The 17,502-nt window shown below is 31.8% G+C and overlaps 1 protein-coding gene across 6 annotated transcripts in view; it reads right to left on the bottom strand.

Annotated features, from left to right (window-relative positions):
- Positions 1–17,502, bottom strand: part of Nin (blastoderm-specific gene 25D) — a 115,393-nt gene that overhangs the window by 15,846 nt on the left and 82,045 nt on the right. For 2 of the 6 annotated variants that reach the window (XM_073964764.1, XM_073964763.1), the window contains exon 1: positions 4,577–5,317. The exons of 2 other annotated variants lie outside the window; for them this stretch is intronic. In XM_073964764.1, coding sequence (XP_073820865.1) covers positions 4,577–5,018 — 442 coding nt within the window. In that variant the 5' untranslated portion in view covers positions 5,019–5,317. Of the gene's footprint in view, positions 1–4,576; positions 5,391–17,502 lie in introns of those variants that run through there. 2 more of the 6 variants (XM_073964765.1, XM_073964766.1) reach the window with 2 other exon arrangements.

Consider the following 17,502-nt stretch of genomic DNA (forward strand, 5'->3'; position numbering starts at 1 on the left):
TTGTTGGATCAATGTATGCTTTGGCTTTTCTATAAAAGAAATGGGTTCCCATGTTCCTCTCGTGTAATAACGCTTTTGAAGCAATTTTAGATAATTCTACTGATCTTTGTCACAATATGTCTTAGAGACAACTGATGACAATTTCAAATTTTGCTGCTTATTTAAAGGACAAAATATTACGAATTTCGTAAATGGAGTAGGTAGATTAAACGATGTACCTCGAATGAGAATTTCCCACATATGCCTAAGATAAGCCAACCGATTAACTTACCTGAATACATGACACAAAGAAACTAAAGGGCATGCTATAAAAGTCAGGTGTTTCCAATGGTTAACATTATTTAGGTAGGTATTAAGGGTCAATCATAGGTACTTAAACCAATTGTAATGAACAAAAACAAATTGCAAATTTATGCTCACTTCATATTCGACCTTTTTGAACATATGTTTTCTTAAATATTATTATTGCAAATAAAATTCTTCTTCATTTACAGCTAAGCTATGCGATTTAAATGACCGCAATAAAATGTTTAATAAACACATGTACAACAACAAATTAAATATTTTTACTATCTGTAACAGATCACGTACTTACATACACGTATAGCTAATTAGCAAAAATAAAAATCGTTCTTAATTATCAAATTTTCCAAATACATTTCCAATACAAAATTTAAAAATAATTATATTCCTTGGATTTTTGGCAGAATTGAAAAATTGCTGTCCCTAAAAACCAAAATATGACGATATTTGCAAATCCGTATCCTAAGAAAAAGATGGATCTATGCATGAACGAATTTTAGCCAAAAAGGCTCTATAATTCGGCTTTAAATGAATGAAAATAAGTAAGTTATGTATAACTGGTAAAGGAGAAGATGTCAATATGTCACGGAATAATGACAGGAAATAGTGATTTTTAAAAGCAAATAAACATTATTTTATACACAATTCCATGTGGATCTGACCGTACCACACTGGTCCAAACCATTGATCTAGCGGCGCGAAAGTAAACAAATCAAAATATAAAATTGCGGAATGTTTTCCATTGTATCGATTACAGACACTCTGCTGACTAAAAATTAGTTTTTACTTTTTTTGTTGTAAATATTCACTCAGTTATTCACTGTCAAGAAATTTTGATGCATCAGATTTAAACAAAATTGTTGCTAAAAACCTTGTTTCATATTTGTTTAATTGTTAAATAAATTCGTAATAAAACTAAAGAAAGTTTATTTTTTATTGATAGAGGAGGGTGTAACTTAAATTAAAAAAAAAATGTTTGGGGCCTGAAGTTACATAGTTTTATAGAAATAAATTTTCAAAAATTATTATTTTTTATGTTTTTAGAGCAATATACTTTTGTTGAATGGAGCGTAACTACAAAGGTCCTCTAAGGTCCAGTCCAATTTTGGTTTTACTAAGATTGCGAATGACCCCAATTTAGCTGCAAATAGCTGCAAATCTTACTGATAAATGGTCTTGAAAAATAGCCTAAATCCTCAAAATAGCCAAAATCTGTCGGTACAGTTATATGGGGGCTATATCAAAATGTAGACCTATGCTCACAATTTTTGGTGGAGAAGATGTATAACCAACGAGAACCTCCTATGCCAAAATTCAGCTTATTTGGTCTGAAAATGTAGACAAAATCCTAACAATACCGAATATTGGGAGGTACCGTTATATGGGGACAATATCAAAAAGTAGACCTATGTCCACAATTTTTGGTGGAGAATGTTTGTGTCCACTGGGAACCCCAAATACCAAATTACGCCTAAGTTGGCCGGAAAATGTAGCTTTAAACCCCCAAAATACTGAAAATCGGGAGGTACATTAAAAGGGGCATATATTCAAACGTGGACTTATGTCCACAAATTTTGTTGGAAAGGTTTAGTGATCACTAGAACAAATCCTCAAAATACCGAATATCAAGAGGTACCGTTATATGGAGGCTATACCAAAATATTAGCCGATGTTGTTCATATTTAGTACACGGACACAGACTGAGATTGTAAAAAATTTCAGAAAGTTATCTGCATTCGTTTCCAAGTTATAAATTTCGCGCCGCTAGATCAGTGATTTCGACCACTGTGCGTACCAAGCAAATCGTATCAGCAGCCTGCTTGCTTACTTAAATTATGACATAACAAAAATAAAGGAATAAACAAAGACATAGAATTGTAAAGACTGGAAAAGGCGCATAATGCACAATTTTTCCGAACATTTATGAACCTATGTGGGGGAGGTACCTGAAGGAGTGGACCGATATGGCTTATTTTCGAACTTAAACTAAGTTTGGACAAAATATTACGAAGGCCAAATGTTGGACCGAATCGGTAGATCCGGTCCAGATTTTTCTTGCGCTCCAACAACTACACACGGAGTCATAGGGTTTTTTGCATATTTCAGGCTATTTTCTCAGGAAGTATGGACTTGCCCCTGATGAAACTTGTACCTTCGTATGGGGGCAGTGAATACAAGTTGCTACAACAAAAATCAAAGCGATTCGAACTTAACTGAACTTTTCCGAAATTTTATGTGGGAGGTACCCGAAGGAATGGACCAATTGAGTCCATATTGGAACCCGATCAATAACTAGAAGGAATAATACGATGGACTAAATCGGTTACTCCCTTCAAGAGTTATCGTGCGCACAAATTTTCCGAACATTTTCGAACTTTTGTGGGGAGGTACCCGAAGGAGTGAACCGATATGACCTATCTTCGAACTTAAACTAAGTTTGGGCAAAATATTACGATACGGACGGGCAGACGGACGGACATTGCTAAATCGACTCCAGATTGTCTGAAACGGATTTCGTCCAAACATACATAGGGTCTTAAAGCATTATTTCGATGAGGCACATTTTGCCCGTATGAAAGTGTATCTACCCTCGTTAGCACAAATGCTGAGGGTATAAAAAAGTGAAATTTACGGAATGTTTTTAGAAGATATCTTAAACAGTCACCATGCCACCTACAGCGCTTCGTAGAGATGGACAATATATCAGTAGAAACTTTGCAATATATTAAACATTATTTGTCCTAAAGGGAATGTTACATTTCGGATATACACTGGCCAGAATTCGAACGTGCATTAAAGTTTTTAGGATTTCAGCTACACAGGTGGCGTCGCTATTGGTCCTGATGCCTCTAGTTCTATTATAAATGCTCCAGAAGTTGTCTCTACTGGTCCTGTTGCCGCTATTTCTCCGATAGATGCTCCCGAGATTGTTGTTATTACTGTTCTTCCTTTAAATGCTCCTCGATATGGTCCTGGTGCTGTTGATTTCGATGATATTGAAAATGAATATGTTGCTGGTGGTGATTATGCTCGAAAGAAAAAAAGCTATACGAAAAAAGGGGGTGACAGAGGCGCTAAAAAATCTGCACATGCGAAATTATAATACCGCAAGCAGTCCATAAGTTTAACATCCCTAAGTCGACAATCCGGAATCGTTTACTCAAAATCTCAGGATTTCTGCGATTATATGAGCATAAGTAATACAGTATATCGATTTAATGTTCCGGAATCGACACTACTGGCTTACTTTATCGAAAATCCTAGGAAGCCAATGGTATAAACCTCCAGAACATGTATGTAAAATGGCCAGAACGGCATATAAAAACCAACCCTAAAAAGGAATCTATATAGGTAGATCATCAAAAATAACTATTTTTCCACGTCTCTACTTCCCTTGTTAAAAGTGCAGTGTTTGCCCTAACAAATAATGTAAAACTAACAAATTCATAAGGCAAAATAGTAAAATTTTCGAAAATATTAAATTCTTGAAGGATCTGGAGCAGACCAATAACTCATTATACCCTCTTTGTAGAGTATAAAACAATACATATTATATTTTAAACACAATCTATGTTCTTAGCCGCACATCAATTTGCAAAGCAAAATCATAACGACACACATTTGTATTTTCGTGTGACAACCCTTTTTCTTTGTTCTTCAAGATGTTTCAGTGGAGTTGTTAATTCATTTCTTTGTCACCTTTACCATGATCGTGTCATTATATGTACATATGTATATTGCATTTTCTCACTCCATAATGTTGCATGACTTACACTCATGTATCATGTTACACTAGTTATTAATTATGGTATTCTTATTGCTATCAAAACCAAGCCACACACCATATACTATACGTTCTGATAGTCATGTTAACAGCTAACCAAATGTCAATCGATTATGTAGGTACCCACTAGCATTGTGTAAGACGAAAATGATGCTATATTTAGAAAAACAAAAAGATAGATTCAAATGCCATATCCAGTATTTCCACAAACACACATATCCAAACATTACCCAAATCAATGAATGTGTTGTGGCGATAAGCAAGCAAAAGACATTTTGCAAATTTGTTAATTATTCTAATTAATGTAGTACGATGGCTGCAAAGGGGTATATGCAAACAATAGCAAAAAACTTTCTAAAGGCTTATCTTGATTGGTTGATAGTGAGTATCGGTTTGACGTAATACCAATAAGGCGAAAGTCAGATAGCGATTTAGAAGAAAATCGCAAAAAGGAATCGCCCATACTACTCCAAATAACAATCGACTTACCCACTACATTTCCATCGTTGACTGCGACTACACCTTTCTCTGCTGACTTACTTGACTCGTTTGCAGTCGAGCTAACACCACCGCCACCATCAAGTTCTGTGCCCAAGAAGTTTAGCAATGCTTCTTTAAAGTTCTCAAAGGTTACATGTGATGTGCGTCCTTCCGCGGCCAGATTGTCGATAAGCACCTTTCCTTTGTCTCTTAACTCTAAGAGCCCGCAAAGTCTTCTTAACGACGTTTCATCCAAATAGCCGCACTGTTTGGAATCACAACTGTTAAACATTTGATAAAGTTTCAGTTCATAGGGATCTTGAGAATATTCCATGTTGGTTCGGTCTTTGCTTTCTTTTTTGTTTTTATTACTACACAAAACTAAACTATAACTCAATGACAATGTTTTTCCCTCAATGCTCTGCTCCTCTGCTCTGCAAGACCCCCACATGCAACGATGATTTGATTTGATTGTTTGGTATTTGAAGAAGACAAAAAGACGACCACGAACATAAAACCTAGATTTGTGTTTTCTTCCTTTTTCAATTTGCAATAATTTTTAGCACGTTTACTTTTTTCAATATTATTTGGTTTCTTTCTTAAACTTTATTTTGCAGCACCACGAATCCCGTTTTATAACTTGCGAACGATTTTAATTAGTAAGGAATATAAAAAAATTAGATATTAATTGCGATTTTGGTTTGTTGGGGTGATTTACTTATAAATCACCATGAAATGGTAGTTTATAGGCACTCAAAATAAAACGATATCACGGAGTATTATCATGGCTCTGTTTCTTTACGTGCAAGAATCTTCAAGTTTTACCACCTTTTAATCGAAAAGCGTTCCTTTACTTCAGATACCATAAAATTCATATGGGGAACAGTTTACTACTTCTGCCGGTTTTACCATTTTCAAAAGTAAAGGGACAGAGCACATATTTGCATTTCTAGTTCATCTTGTTGAACTATATAAATCTCATTTTGTGAAGATATAGTTTCTTCATTATTATTTTCCATATCAATTCCCATATCATCATTTTCTGATGTATTGGGTTCAATATGAGTTATTTTTCATATCAATTCCCATATCATCATTTTCTGATGTATTGGGTTCAATATGAATCTGTTCATTATTTTGGATATACATATTTTAGCCATAAGACCCTACCACTCCCACTTTCTTAAATAGGTTACAAATCAATGGAAATACTACCAGATGTTATGCATAAAGAAGCGTTGGTTTTATTGGAAAGCAAGTGTTTAGATTAGAAGTCAACAAATCGGTAGCTATAGCTTCAGCTTTGTTCCTTTACTTTTTTAATGGTAAGAGTGGTAAAAGAGAAAAGTGTCAAAATTGCTCTCTCATGAACATTTTTACCAGAAAAGTAAAGGAACGGAAAAATGGTAGACCTGGTAGTCGATGGTCAGACTAGCAAGGTTTCATGAAACCAATTTCGTTAAAGTTTCTTTTCAAATTTCGTTAATGTCCACACACGTTAACGTGAAATTTAAAATCTTTGCGTGTCCTTTTTATTTTACCATTCGCGCTTGTTGTGCTTCTCATACCAATAAAAACAAAAAAAGACATAAATAAACCAAAAACAACACAAAATAATTAACATTAATAATTAAATTAATATTAATAGTTAAATTTTCACTATTTCATTAATTAAATGTTTTTATTAAATATATTTATGTTTGTTTTGTTTTTAACGTTTGAGAAAATAAAAATGAAAGAAAATTGAAGAAAAAATCTTGCAACGAAGAACAAGAAGAGGCAACACAACAAACACAGAAAACCATGTACATGGGTTTCACTACTTCATACCCCTCGCCTATAAACTTGACGTCGCAATGTTGAAATCGTGCTAGTCTGACCATCGACGTAGCAATATGTGTGTACGTTTACTCAAAATTTGTACAAATTGTTACTGGATGTTGTTCGTTTACTCAACAGTATAATGCAAAAGACCTTAGCCGATTACAAGAAGTTACTGAACTTGTACAAAATTGTACAAATTGTTGAGTAAACAAACACACCTAATGTCAAAAAGAAACATAAAAAATCAATTTTCGTCTTTTATTTCACAGTTTTTAAGTCTTATGCCAGACTATGACAATTTTCATGTACGTGCAAATGACTTTATAGGAAAGAGGTGTGAAGGGGGTGAAACTCTGTACGCAAGGTTCTGTAATCTGAAATTATTCTTTTTGTTTAAATTCGTAACTCTCAAACCAATGAAAAGCAATGTAAATATCAAAATTTTCATATGATTTCATATATGCGTGTAGACGTCAATGAAAATTTGGAAGAAAATGGCAAAACGTTTTCAATGAAAATTTTCATAGTCTGACATAAGACTAATTTAGTTTTATCAGCTTTCGACTTCTTCTTCTGTTTTTCGTCCAATTTTTCTTCATTGTGAAATAATCGTCAAACATAAGTCGAAAAATCAGTTCTGCCATGTTTTAATACGAAAGGTTAGCCAAAGCTTTATGTCAATTTAAATTTTTTTCATTCGAGTATGCCTAAAACTTCAAAACTATATAAACAAACTGTGTATGTGTGTGTGGTGTTTGAATAATATGCCAAATAATTTAAAAAAAACTATCGAATTCAATGATTTTTAAATTTGTTTTTGGAACATGTGTAAGGAAGAAATTCGTCAGCTTTGCATTGAAACAAATATTTTATCATATCCACAACTCGATTGTGTGGAGAAATCTTGACACTTCATTCATTTTTCGCGTTTTTTTATAAAATGTTCAAAAATGGTATTGTAAACAAACCCACTTGTTGCTTTTGTGTTTACTAATTTTGACGTTTTAGGAATTCAGGAAAAACAAGGGTTCTATAGATTGTTTTCATTTAAATGCTCTGCTCCTCTGCTCTGCAAGACCCCCACATGCAACGATGATTTGATTTGATTGTTTGGTATTTGAAGAAGACAAAAAGACGACCACGAACATAAAACCTAGATTTGTGTTTTCTTCCTTTTTCAATTTGCAATAATTTTTAGCACGTTTACTTTTTTCAATATTATTTGGTTTCTTTCTTAAACTTTATTTTGCAGCACCACGAATCCCGTTTTATAACTTGCGAACGATTTTAATTAGTAAGGAATATAAAAAAATTAGATATTAATTAAAATTTGTCGTGCGATTTTGGTTTGTTGGGGTGATTTACTTATAAATCACCATGAAATGGTAGTTTATAGGCACTCAAAATAAAACGATATCACGGAGTATTATCATGGCACATGGAATCATCATAGCTCTGTTTCTTTACGTGCAAGAATCTTCAAGTTTTACCACCTTTTAATCGAAAAGCGTTCCTTTACTTCAGATACCATAAAATTCATATGGGGAACAGTTTACTACTTCTGCCGGTTTTACCATTTTCAAAAGTAAAGGGACAGAGCACATATTTGCATTTCTAGTTCATCTTGTTGAACTATATAAATCTCATTTTGTGAAGATATAGTTTCTTCATTATTATTTTCCATATCAATTCCCATATCATCATTTTCTGATGTATTGGGTTCAATATGAGTTATTTTTCATATCAATTCCCATATCATCATTTTCTGATGTATTGGGTTCAATATGAATCTGTTCATTATTTTGGATATACATATTTTAGCCATAAGACCCTACCACTCCCACTTTCTTAAATAGGTTACAAATCAATGGAAATACTACCAGATGTTATGCATAAAGAAGCGTTGGTTTTATTGGAAAGCAAGTGTTTAGATTAGAAGTCAACAAATCGGTAGCTATAGCTTCAGCTTTGTTCCTTTACTTTTTTAATGGTAAGAGTGGTAAAAGAGAAAAGTGTCAAAATTGCTCTCTCATGAACATTTTTACCAGAAAAGTAAAGGAACGGAAAAATGGTAGACCTGGTAGTCGATGGTCAGACTAGCAAGGTTTCATGAAACCAATTTCGTTAAAGTTTCTTTTCAAATTTCGTTAATGTCCACACACGTTAACGTGAAATTTAAAATCTTTGCGTGTCCTTTTTATTTTACCATTCGCGCTTGTTGTGCTTCTCATACCAATAAAAACAAAAAAAGACATAAATAAACCAAAAACAACACAAAATAATTAACATTAATAATTAAATTAATATTAATAGTTAAATTTTCACTATTTCATTAATTAAATGTTTTTATTAAATATATTTATGTTTGTTTTGTTTTTAACGTTTGAGAAAATAAAAATGAAAGAAAATTGAAGAAAAAATCTTGCAACGAAGAACAAGAAGAGGCAACACAACAAACACAGAAAACCATGTACATGGGTTTCACTACTTCATACCCCTCGCCTATAAACTTGACGTCGCAATGTTGAAATCGTGCTAGTCTGACCATCGACGTAGCAATATGTGTGTACGTTTACTCAAAATTTGTACAAATTGTTACTGGATGTTGTTCGTTTACTCAACAGTATAATGCAAAAGACCTTAGCCGATTACAAGAAGTTACTGAACTTGTACAAAATTGTACAAATTGTTGAGTAAACGAACACACCTAATGTCAAAAAGAAACATAAAAAATCAATTTTCGTCTTTTATTTCACAGTTTTTAAGTCTTATGCCAGACTATGAAAATTTTCATGTACGTGCAAATGACTTTATAGGAAAGAGGTGTGAAGGGGGTGAAACTCTGTACGCAAGGTTCTGTAATCTGAAATTATTCTTTTTGTTTAAATTCGTAACTCTCAAACCAATGAAAAGCAATGTAAATATCAAAATTTTCATATGATTTCATATATGCGTGTAGACGTCAATGAAAATTTGGAAGAAAATGGCAAAACGTTTTCAATGAAAATTTTCATAGTCTGACATAAGACTAATTTAGTTTTATCAGCTTTCGACTTCTTCAAGGTACATTTATAGAAGGTATGTGCATGAATTACAACAACTAACAAATTTACAAAAACAACATTGTTGGTATTGAAAATTAATTGTCAAAGAAAATATTGAATAATAGGGTCGATCTAAAAATTTTCTCAGGAAAAATATAAATACATTTTGAAAATCCTCCAAAATAGATCAAATTTGAATGACAATGTAAATATAAATCATTCAGAACTGTGGTAGGTCATTTTTATTACACGTTTAGGAAGAAAAACAATATTTTATGGTAGCAAATTTCGAAGTTTCAAATTTCATGAGTAGACCCTATTACATTTTGAAAACTAAATTTACAAAAAAAGTAAGAATACAGCTGATTGTCACTTCTACCTTGTATAAATGTACCTTGGACTTCTTCTTCTGTTTTTCGTCCAATTTTTCTTCATTGTGAAATAATCGTCAAACAAAAGTCGAAAAATCAGTTCTGCCATGGTTTAATACGAAAGGTTAGCCAAAGCTTTATGTCAATTTAAATTTTTTTCATTCGAGTATGCCTAAAACTTCAAAACTATATAAACAAACTGTGTATGTGTGTGTGGTGTTTGAATAATATGCCAAATAATTTAAAAAAAAAAAAAACTATCGAATTCAATGATTTTTAAATTTGTTTTTGGAACATGTGTAAGGAAGAAATTCGTCAGCTTTGCATTGAAACAAATATTTTATCATATCCACAACTCGATTGTGTGGAGAAATCTTGACACTTCATTCATTTTTCGCGTTTTTTTATAAAATGTTCAAAAATGGTATTGTAAACAAACCCACTTGTTGCTTTTGTGTTTACTAATTTTGACGTTTTAGGAATTCAGGAAAAACAAGGGTTCTATAGATTGTTTTCATTTAAATGCTCTGCTCCTCTGCTCTGCAAGACCCCCACATGCAACGATGATTTGATTTGATTGTTTGGTATTTGAAGAAGACAAAAAGACGACCACGAACATAAAACCTAGATTTGTGTTTTCTTCCTTTTTCAATTTGCAATAATTTTTAGCACGTTTACTTTTTTCAATATTATTTGGTTTCTTTCTTAAACTTTATTTTGCAGCACCACGAATCCCGTTTTATAACTTGCGAACGATTTTAATTAGTAAGGAATATAAAAAAAAAAATTAGATATTAATTAAAATTTGTCGTGCGATTTTGGTTTGTTGGGGTGATTTACTTATAAATCACCATGAAATGGTAGTTTATAGGCACTCAAAATAAAACGATAACAGAATGAAACAGTAAAGAGGAACAAGATGGAGGGTTGTCAAAGCGTTATTCTGGGGAAGAGACCCACCATATCACGGAGTATTATCATGGCACATGGAATCATCATAGCTCTGTTTCTTTACGTGCAAGAATCTTCAAGTTTTACCACCTTTTAATCGAAAAGCGTTCCTTTACTTCAGATACCATAAAATTCATATGGGGAACAGTTTACTACTTCTGCCGGTTTTACCATTTTCAAAAGTAAAGGGACAGAGCACATATTTGCATTTCTAGTTCATCTTGTTGAACTATATAAATCACATTTTGTGAAGATATAGTTTCTTCATTATTATTTTCAATATCAATTCCCATATCATCATTTTCTGATGTATTGGGTTCAATATGAGTTATTTTTCATATCAATTCCCATATCATAATTTTCTGATGTATTGGGTTCAATATGAATCTGTTCATTATTTTGGATATACATATTTTAGCCATAAGACCCTACCACTCCCACTTTCTTAAATAGGTTACAAATCAATGGAAATACTACCAGATGTTATGCATGAAGAAGCGTTGGTTTTATTGGAAAGCAAGTGTTTAGATTAGAAGTCAACAAATCGGTAGCTATAGCTTCAGCTTTGTTCCTTTACTTTTTTAATGGTAAGAGTGGTAAAAGAGAAAAGTGTCAAAATTGCTCTCTCATGAACATTTTTACCAGAAAAGTAAAGGAACGGAAAAATGGTAGACCTGGTAGTCGATGGTCAGACTAGCAAGGTTTCATGAAACCAATTTCGTTAAAGTTTCTTTTCAAATTTCGTTAATGTCCACACACGTTAACGTGAAATTTAAAATCTTTGCGTGTCCTCTTTATTTTACCATTCGCGCTTGTTGTGCTTCTCATACCAATAAAAACAAAAAAAGACATAAATAAACCAAAAACAACACAAAATAATTAACATTAATAATTAAATTAATATTAATAGTTAAATTTTCACTATTTCATTAATTAAATGTTTTTATTAAATATATTTATGTTTGTTTTGTTTTTAACGTTTGAGAAAATAAAAATGAAAGAAAAAATCTTGCAACGAAGAACAAGAAGAGGCAACACAACAAACACAGAAAACCATGTACATGGGTTTCACTACTTCATACCCCTCGCCTATAAACTTGACGTCGCAATGTTGAAATCGTGCTAGTCTGACCATCGACGTAGCAATATGTGTGTACGTTTACTCAAAATTTGTACAAATTGTTACTGGATGTTGTTCGTTTACTCAACAGTATAATGCAAAAGACCTTAGCCGATTACAAGAAGTTACTGAACTTGTACAAAATTGTACAAATTGTTGAGTAAACGAACACACCTAATGTCAAAAAGAAACATAAAAAATCAATTTTCGTCTTTTATTTCACAGTTTTTAAGTCTTATGCCAGACTATGAAAATTTTCATGTACGTGCAAATGACTTTATAGGAAAGAGGTGTGAAGGGGGTGAAACTCTGTACGCAAGGTTCTGTAATCTGAAATTATTCTTTTTGTTTAAATTCGTAACTCTCAAACCAATGAAAAGCAATGTAAATATCAAAATTTTCATATGATTTCATATATGCGTGTAGACGTCAATGAAAATTTGGAAGAAAATGGCAAAACGTTTTCAATGAAAATTTTCATAGTCTGACATAAGACTAATTTAGTTTTATCAGCTTTCGACTTCTTCAAGGTACATTTATAGAAGGTATGTGCATGAATTACAACAACTAACAAATTTACAAAAACAACATTGTTGGTATTGAAAATTAATTGTCAAAGAAAATATTGAATAATAGGGTCGATCTAAAAATTTTCTCAGGAAAAATATAAATACATTTTGAAAATCCTCCAAAATAGATCAAATTTGAATGACAATGTAAATATAAATCATTCAGAACTGTGGTAGGTCATTTTTATTACACGTTTAGGAAGAAAAACAATATTTTATGGTAGCAAATTTCGAAGTTTCAAATTTCATGAGTAGACCCTATTACATTTTGAAAACTAAATTTACAAAAAAAGTAAGAATACAGCTGATTGTCACTTCTACCTTGTATAAATGTACCTTGGACTTCTTCTTCTGTTTTTCGTCCAATTTTTCTTCATTGTGAAATAATCGTCAAACAAAAGTCGAAAAATCAGTTCTGCCATGGTTTAATACGAAAGGTTAGCCAAAGCTTTATGTCAATTTAAATTTTTTTCATTCGAGTATGCCTAAAACTTCAAAACTATATAAACAAACTGTGTATGTGTGTGTGGTGTTTGAATAATATGCCAAATAATTTAAAAAAAAAAAAAACTATCGAATTCAATGATTTTTAAATTTGTTTTTGGAACATGTGTAAGGAAGAAATTCGTCAGCTTTGCATTGAAACAAATATTTTATCATATCCACAACTCGATTGTGTGGAGAAATCTTGACACTTCATTCATTTTTCGCGTTTTTTTATAAAATGTTCAAAAATGGTATTGTAAACAAACCCACTTGTTGCTTTTGTGTTTACTAATTTTGACGTTTTAGGAATTCAGGAAAAACAAGGGTTCTATAGATTGTTTTCATTTAAATGCTCTGCTCCTCTGCTCTGCAAGACCCCCACATGCAACGATGATTTGATTTGATTGTTTGGTATTTGAAGAAGACAAAAAGACGACCACGAACATAAAACCTAGATTTGTGTTTTCTTCCTTTTTCAATTTGCAATAATTTTTAGCACGTTTACTTTTTTCAATATTATTTGGTTTCTTTCTTAAACTTTATTTTGCAGCACCACGAATCCCGTTTTATAACTTGCGAACGATTTTAATTAGTAAGGAATATAAAAAAAAAAATTAGATATTAATTAAAATTTGTCGTGCGATTTTGGTTTGTTGGGGTGATTTACTTATAAATCACCATGAAATGGTAGTTTATAGGCACTCAAAATAAAACGATATCGCGGAGTATTATCATGGCACATGGAATCATCATAGCTCTGTTTCTTTACGTGCAAGAATCTTCAAATTTTACCACCTTTTAATCGAAAAGCGTTCCTTTACTTCAGATACCATAAAATTCATATGGGGAACAGTTTACTACTTCTGCCGGTTTTACCATTTTCAAAAGTAAAGGGACAGAGCACATATTTGCATTTCTAGTTCATCTTGTTGAACTATATAAATCACATTTGTGAAGATATAGTTTCTTCATTATTATTTTCAATATCAATTCCCATATCATCATTTTCTGATGTATTGGGTTCAATATGAGTTATTTTTCATATCAATTCCCATATCATCATTTTCTGATGTATTGGGTTCAATATGAATCTGTTCATTATTTTGGATATACATATTTTAGCCATAAGACCCTACCACTCCCACTTTCTTAAATAGGTTACAAATCAATGGAAATACTACCAGATGTTATGCATGAAGAAGCGTTGGTTTTATTGGAAAGCAAGTGTTTAGATTAGAAGTCAACAAATCGGTAGCTATAGCTTCAGCTTTGTTCCTTTACTTTTTTAATGGTAAGAGTGGTAAAAGAGAAAAGTGTCAAAATTGCTCTCTCATGAACATTTTTACCAGAAAAGTAAAGGAACGGAAAAATGGTAGACCTGGTAGTCGATGGTCAGACTAGCAAGGTTTCATGAAACCAATTTCGTTAAAGTTTCTTTTCAAATTTCGTTAATGTCCACACACGTTAACGTGAAATTTAAAATCTTTGCGTGTCCTCTTTATTTTACCATTCGCGCTTGTTGTGCTTCTCATACCAATAAAAACAAAAAAAGACATAAATAAACCAAAAACAACACAAAATAATTAACATTAATAATTAAATTAATATTAATAGTTAAATTTTCACTATTTCATTAATTAAATGTTTTTATTAAATATATTTATGTTTGTTTTGTTTTTAACGTTTGAGAAAATAAAAATGAAAGAAAATTGAAGAAAAAATCTTGCAACGAAGAACAAGAAGAGGCAACACAACAAACACAGAAAACCATGTACATGGGTTTCACTACTTCATACCCCTCGCCTATAAACTTGACGTCGCAATGTTGAAATCGTGCTAGTCTGACCATCGACGTAGCAATATGTGTGTACGTTTACTCAAAATTTGTACAAATTGTTACTGGATGTTGTTCGTTTACTCAACAGTATAATGCAAAAGACCTTAGCCGATTACAAGAAGTTACTGAACTTGTACAAAATTGTACAAATTGTTGAGTAAACAAACACACCTAATGTCAAAAAGAAACATAAAAAATCAATTTTCGTCTTTTATTTCACAGTTTTTAAGTCTTATGCCAGACTATGAAAATTTTCATGTACGTGCAAATGACTTTATAGGAAAGAGGTGTGAAGGGGGTGAAACTCTGTACGCAAGGTTCTGTAATGTGAAATTATTCTTTTTGTTTAAATTCGTAACTCTCAAACCAATGAAAAGCAATGTAAATATCAAAATTTTCATATGATTTCATATATGCGTGTAGACGTCAATGAAAATTTGGAAGAAAATGGCAAAACGTTTTCAATGAAAATTTTCATAGTCTGACATAAGACTAATTTAGTTTTATCAGCTTTCGACTTCTTCAAGGTACATTTATAGAAGGTATGTGCATGAATTACAACAACTAACAAATTTACAAAAACAACATTGTTGGTATTGAAAATTAATTGTCAAAGAAAATATTGAATAATAGGGTCGATCTAAAAATTTTCTCAGGAAAAATATAAATACATTTTGAAAATCCTCCAAAATAGATCAAATTTGAATGACAATGTAAATATAAATCATTCAGAACTGTGGTAGGTCATTTTTATTACACGTTTAGGAAGAAAAACAATATTTTATGGTAGCAAATTTCGAAGTTTCAAATTTCATGAGTAGACCCTATTACATTTTGAAAACTAAATTTACAAAAAAAGTAAGAATACAGCTGATTGTCACTTCTACCTTGTATAAATGTACCTTGGACTTCTTCTTCTGTTTTTCGTCCAATTTTTCTTCATTGTGAAATAATCGTCAAACAAAAGTCGAAAAATCAGTTCTGCCATGGTTTAATACGAAAGGTTAGCCAAAGCTTTATGTCAATTTAAATTTTTTTCATTCGAGTATGCCTAAAACTTCAAAACTATATAAACAAACTGTGTATGTGTGTGTGGTGTTTGAATAATATGCCAAATAATTTAAAAAAAAAAAAACTATCGAATTCAATGATTTTTAAATTTGTTTTTGGAACATGTGTAAGGAAGAAATTCGTCAGCTTTGCATTGAAACAAATATTTTATCATATCCACAACTCGATTGTGTGGAGAAATCTTGACACTTCATTCATTTTTCGCGTTTTTTTATAAAATGTTCAAAAATGGTATTGTAAACAAACCCACTTGTTGCTTTTGTGTTTACTAATTTTGACGTTTTAGGAATTCCGGAAAAACAAGGGTTCTATAGATTGTTTTCATTTAAATGCTCTGCTCCTCTGCTCTGCAAGACCCCCACATGCAACGATGATTTGATTTGATTGTTTGGTATTTGAAGAAGACAAAAAGACGACCACGAACATAAAACCTAGATTTGTGTTTTCTTCCTTTTTCAATTTGCAATAATTTTTAGCACGTTTACTTTTTTCAATATTATTTGGTTTCTTTCTTAAACTTTATTTTGCAGCACCACGAATCCCGTTTTATAACTTGCGAACGATTTTAATTAGTAAGGAATATAAAAAAATTAGATATTAATTAAAATTTGTCGTGCGATTTTGGTTTGTTGGGGTGATTTACTTATAAATCACCATGAAATGGTAGTTTATAGGCACTCAAAAAAAAACGATAACAGAATGAAACAGTAAAGAGGAACAAGATGGAGGGTTGTCAAAGCGTTATTCTGGGGAAGAGACCCACCATATCACGGAGTATTATCATGGCACATGGAATCATCATAGCTCTGTTTCTTTACGTGCAAGAATCTTCAAATTTTACCACCTTTTAATCGAAAAGCGTTCCTTTACTTCAGATACCATAAAATTCATATGGGGAACAGTTTACTACTTCTGCCGGTTTTACCATTTTCAAAAGTAAAGGGACAGAGCACATATTTGCATTTCTAGTTCATCTTGTTGAACTATATAAATCACATTTTGTGAAGATATAGTTTCTTCATTATTATTTTCAATATCAATTCCCATATCATCATTTTCTGATGTATTGGGTTTAATATGAGTTATTTTTCATATCAATTCCCATATCATCATTTTCTGATGTATTGGGTTCAATATGAATCTGTTCATTATTTTGGATATACATATTTTAGCCATAAGACCCTACCACTCCCACTTTCTTAAATAGGTTACAAATCAATGGAAATACTACCAGATGTTATGCATGAAGAAGCGTTGGTTTTATTGGAAAGCAAGTGTTTAGATTAGAAGTCAACAAATCGGTAGCTATAGCTTCAGCTTTGTTCCTTTACTTTTTTAATGGTAAGAGTGGTAAAAGAGAAAAGTGTCAAAATTGCTCTCTCATGAACATTTTTACCAGAAAAGTAAAGGAACGGAAAAATGGTAGACCTGGTAGTCGATGGTCAGACTAGCAAGGTTTCATGAAACCAATTTCGTTAAAGTTTCTTTTCAAATTTCGTTAATGTCCACACACGTTAACGTGAAATTTAAAATCTTTGCGTGTCCTCTTTATTTTACCATTCGCGCTTGTTGTGCTTCTCATACCAATAAAAACAAAAAAAGACATAAATAAACCAAAAACAACACAAAATAATTAACATTAATAATTAAATTAATATTAAT

The sequence above is a fragment of the Musca autumnalis genome, unplaced genomic scaffold, assembly GCF_047663935.1.
Source record: "Musca autumnalis isolate F117 unplaced genomic scaffold, ASM4766393v1 scaffold_2, whole genome shotgun sequence".
NCBI lineage: Eukaryota > Metazoa > Arthropoda > Insecta > Diptera > Muscidae > Musca > Musca autumnalis.